This window comes from Carassius auratus, chromosome 17, assembly GCF_003368295.1.
Source record: "Carassius auratus strain Wakin chromosome 17, ASM336829v1, whole genome shotgun sequence".
In the NCBI taxonomy this organism is placed as follows: Eukaryota; Metazoa; Chordata; class Actinopteri; order Cypriniformes; family Cyprinidae; genus Carassius; species Carassius auratus.
Genome location: NC_039259.1, coordinates 24854751 through 24859735, shown reverse-complemented (window position 1 = coordinate 24859735; position 4985 = coordinate 24854751). Strand labels below are relative to the sequence as shown.

Here is a 4985-nt window from a genome sequence, read left to right as displayed (position 1 = left end):
CCTGGTAGATCTTCCTAACATTTAAACTATAATCAGTATATGCCATCTTCCACTGTACAATAGTATCCAACAGAAAAACAGGTTAGTAAAGCAAGGTTATGCTTAGTTAAATGCGACAGGTTTCCTTTTTTTTCCTAAAGCCCCACTACACTAACAGTGATCAGGTTGGCTGAATGGATAAGTTGGACTTAAGAACCAATGGACAAATGTCTGTGTGGGCTCAAATCCCATTCCTGGTAAACTTGTGTGATTTAAATGCCATATTTCCTTGACCTGAACCCATTGCATGCAAATGTGGTTCTTAAAGAAGCAGAAGATCGATTTCTCACATTGGTTCTGATGAAAATGTAAAGAAATACTTCTCAGTATTTGTTCAAATGTATAATATTGCAGGGTTTTGTATTAAAACCACCAAACACTTTTATGCAATCTCTTTTGCAAGTCATATTGCAGAAGAAACTTTCAAACTTGGAAAACCTACACTGATGCAATGCTATGCATTACATAAATGTCCTTTAAGGAACGGTCCAGAATAATATGGTGATCAAACAAATGTAAATGCATTAAAAGTTAAAAATATTTATTAAATTAATGCAACAAACCATACATACACAAATAAATGTAAATTAAAATAAAGCAGTGGATTCATCAGTAAAACATGTTTCTGTATAATATTTGCTGATGCACTGTACATGGGCGTAAATAAACACTTTTACTTGTGGTTATATCTTATATCTTTAACACATCACGTGAATGGCCTGTGACTCTCGCAGATGTTTAGCAGCGAGATCGCAGTATCACTTTAGCTCATTTGCATTGCAGCTCCTGTGGTTTACAAGAAAACTCAAAGTTTTTTCAGAATGATAACCATCAAGCGCAGGCACTGGGCTTCTGTTGGTCTCTTCAGAGCACATCACATGACACGGTTAACACTAGCATGCCAGACTAGCCATATGCTATGGCTTTTGCGAAATGGTTAAGGCGGTAACACCGAGATCATTTATTGCAACATGGAAAACAGCAGCAGAAGAGCTGTCGACAAGGGTTTTTCTTCTTGTATTTGACAGCCTTCTTTATCTGAGTTGTGGCTTTAGCCACAAAGTCTTGGGTGGCATATACATTGGCCTCAATGTTGTCCACCATGAGCCCTTGTTCCTCCACCAGTAAGGCCAGCTGGAAAAACAGATCATGGATGTCTCTGATGCGACTCTCTAACTCCAAAAGCTCCTTATGGCGATTCTCGATCTCGTTGAGCGCTGAGCGAGCGGTGCGCCCATCTGTGAGCAAGTCGTCAGAGAACACGTTCCACTTGCCCGTCTCGATCATCTCTTCGATTTGTTCTCCAGTCACTTCTTTACCCATGATCTCTGCTTGCCTTTGGATGCGAGTCTTGCAGTTGTCCCTCTGTGCCATTTCAGCGCTGTTGTACTCGTTCATGGCCTCGTGAAAAGAACTCGTTATAGAGATGAACTGACCGCGTATCATGCGCACTAAAGCCGAATGGGCTCCGTGTTCCTCCTCCAACTCTTTACAAAGTGCATCCATCTTCTGTATCCGAGCATACAGGTTCTCTCCTTTGGTTTTGATGTTGCGTGCGATCGTGTTGGAGTCACGTTTGATGCTGCTAATGCGTCTGACGGAGGTGAGAAAGCGTGTGTTCTGCTTGCCCAGCCTCTTCACTTCCATACGGAGTTGGGTGATTTCTTTCTGGATGGACTGGGCTTCTCTAAAAACATCTTCCATGATGTCCTCACCCTCAAACACAACCGCATGCTGTTCAAATTCACCACTGTCCACATCTTCTCTGCTATCTACTTGGTCTTCCTCTTTGTGGTCTTTGGTGGCAACACCTCCCAGTTCTACCAGTCTGTCTCTCATCTTTCCTGGGAAATAAAGATCAAACCAGATGGAAATTCAGTTTGTTTGATATTATGACAGGCTTTTAGATCTTTATTGCATCGTATGCAGACACACTGGATCAATATACAATTAGACACACAGTTCACAATGCAGGCCGGAAAGCCTTTCATCAATGGTTTCAGTACAGCGGCAACCATTCACCATGCAGCTAAACTAAATACAAGACCAGACGTACTTGTCATTTAGTTAGTCACCGCAATGGCAACCATGATGCTGCACATTCCCCACCCGATATGGTCACCATAGAGAAAATACTGTACAGAAAGGGTGGGGACTTCCCTTAAGTCCTCTGTTGAACACCATGAGGCAATAAGAACAAATATATGACTTAAAGTGCTTAAATCTGAAATCCTTAAGTAAGATCATTATTGTCTCATTATGCACATACAAACCACAAGTATAGCTACTCAAGCGAACAAAACAATAGTCTTTTCTAAGACCATCTTTCCCGGATGTAAAGTCAACATTGATATATTACATTTGTTCACAATGTACATATTAATCTTAGGATTGTGTGCAAGTGCAGCCACAAATTAAAACTGACGATATCTTTTTCATATTGGGAACAATGATAGTTCAGTTTCTCAATTAGATAAAAAAGTAACTAATCATCTTAATTTTAACTTCCTCAAAAATAAACCAAGCTAGGTCTCACAAAATCAACCACAATTCAATCGAAGTTAAATAAAACAGAAGAACAGAGCTTAAACCGTCTCAGCAATCGTGTCGAAATTTAAATTTCCATGTTTAATATAAGAGTAAATGTTTGATTTGACGTTCCGCTAAACAGCTTCGCGACAAACGTTTGTATAAATCGAATTCAAATAAGTTAAAATGATACATAAACTTTCACGTTACCTTATTTCATGTCCCCTCGTTCAATTGAAACCCTTTAAACGCGAGGTTTTATCGTTTGCTAACGGGCATCACCTTCTCGTGTCACATCGTTGCAGGAAATAACTTTCAGTCGAATGACTGACTGACTTTGACTGGTGGGAGTTTCCGACAAGTCAAAACCATACAGTCTACGGTCAAAACACGAACGTTTACTAACGTTAACTTAAGTTTTAAATATAGAATTATCCTATAAACATTTACCATGGCAGTAGTACAATATTGTGCATTTTTGTATCTGGAAAAATATATATTTGCAGCAGTTATTTTCAAGTACAAATTACTTTTATCTTGTTTGGAATTGTGTATGTAGGCTATTGATAAATGTATCTGTAATATTTAAGTCTTCTAGGTATTTTTATGTTCAAACATATATGTTAATGTAGTGTAGTGGTAGATGTCATTAATGTTTTATTCTTTATTTTGAGTTCTTTGCCACTTTTAAACCCCTAAAATGCCACACTTTCCTCCAAATATGATCATAACTTGGATGTTTAAAATCCCTTCCCATCACTTTTCTTTTAAAATCTTCAGCTTACACAATGCAGATTTTTTACTTTCACAATGTAAATACAGTAGCTGATTCTGTGGTGCAAAATCAATCAGTTCTATTTTTACCAAGGCAGTTGAAAAAATAATCAATTTATAATTGTGGCAGTGCTGGAGCCTAACTTGTCAATACTAATTGTTATTTTATTAATGTTATTTGTGGCGGTGCTTATACTGCAGCCTCAGACCAACAATCCTGAGATAAAATGTTCTAGTCTTTTACCCTTGATTGACAACCTATAGGACAAACAGTTCATCTCTGGTAACAATACCTAAACCAATTGTCTTCTTGGGTATGTGGCTACAGGCCTATTGATCTATGCTACTAGTTTAAACAATTAACCCTTTAGAGCAGATATATAGGTCTGGTTAACTCATAACATAGTCACATTCTGTTTAGATGACAAGGAATTTTAGAAATATTGTTTAAAGCACAAACATTTCAAAGTCAATTATTTTTCAGTGAATTGAAGCAGTTTTAAATATGAGTACTTATAAATGTTTTGGTGGAGTTAAAAGATTTTGAGCCTCATAAATTTGATGTAAGGTGTTCTAACTCTATAGATTGGTTTACATTTGTTATAAAACTACTTCTAGAACAAATGGCAAACCAGATGAGTCAGAGTAATCATGTGAATCCAAAGCAGAAGTGAAACAGCAAATGATCAGCCCAACACGTAGTCAAACTAAGCAACACAATTCAATGGTGTGTGCATATGCAGGATAAAATATTTTACATGAGATGTTTAAATAATCAGATGTTTATCTCTGTAAATTAATGAAATGTAATGGAATTGGGTCATTTGGTTCATGCACACACCACACGATGGCAGTAGAGCTTGGATAATGATTCTCATAAACTTGTGACCAATTCTTCACTGAAGAATTGAAATCTGTGTTAAGTTTTAGCTCTTTGCTCTGCTAACTGTATATTTATTGAGCTCATGTTTTTGAGCATTGCTGCTTCTTTCTGTTTCCTTTGCTTTTTAAAATCTAGGTTGACCAGAAGAGTCTGTGTTTCCTCTTTGAACCATGGTTCCTTCCTTACTCTCAGGGTCTCAGGGATTTTTTCTTTCTGTTGAAATTTAATGCTTGCATCATGGCCTGAAATACAATAATTCTGTAAACTACCGTCATACAGACTAATTACACATTACACTGACTGTATAATTCTATTGTCTCCCCGGTATCCACTATAAACCAAGCCACAAGTACAGATGCATCTCTGAAAATTAGAATATCATGGAAAAGTTCTTTATTTTTTGTAATTGAATTCAAAAAGCTAACTTTCTTATATTCTAGATTGATTGCACACAATCAATTTTTTTTTTTTTCTGATGGTTACGACTTACAGCTGTAGAATTCTAAGGATGCATTCTGTTTTTGATCTATGCACAAAAAACACTGATTGTGTATCTGACATAATAAAAAAATAAATAAATAAATAACAGCATATTATAATTCTGACTTTTATCTATTTAAATTCTCAAGTATTTAGAATCAAGCTTCGTATCTAAAGCATCAAGCTTCTTTCAGGATAAACAAATAGAAGAACAAAAATCCTGTCATTTGTCGTGGAAGGTTTTCTCGTTGCACTATAAAAATGGTTGCACCAATTTTAA

General features: G+C 36.6%; 1 protein-coding gene across 1 annotated transcript; it reads right to left on the bottom strand.

Moving 5' to 3' along the window:
• Positions 1-563: 563 nt before the first annotated feature.
• On the bottom strand, positions 564-2919 carry LOC113117707 (syntaxin-11). Its single transcript, XM_026286589.1, has 2 exons — positions 2779-2919; positions 564-1883 (listed from the first exon to the last, which is right to left on the bottom strand). The coding sequence occupies exon 2, from the start codon at positions 1876-1878 to the stop codon at positions 997-999; it is 882 nt and encodes a 293-aa protein (XP_026142374.1). The 5' UTR covers positions 1879-1883; positions 2779-2919; the 3' UTR covers positions 564-996.
• Positions 2920-4985: the final 2066 nt, after the last annotated feature.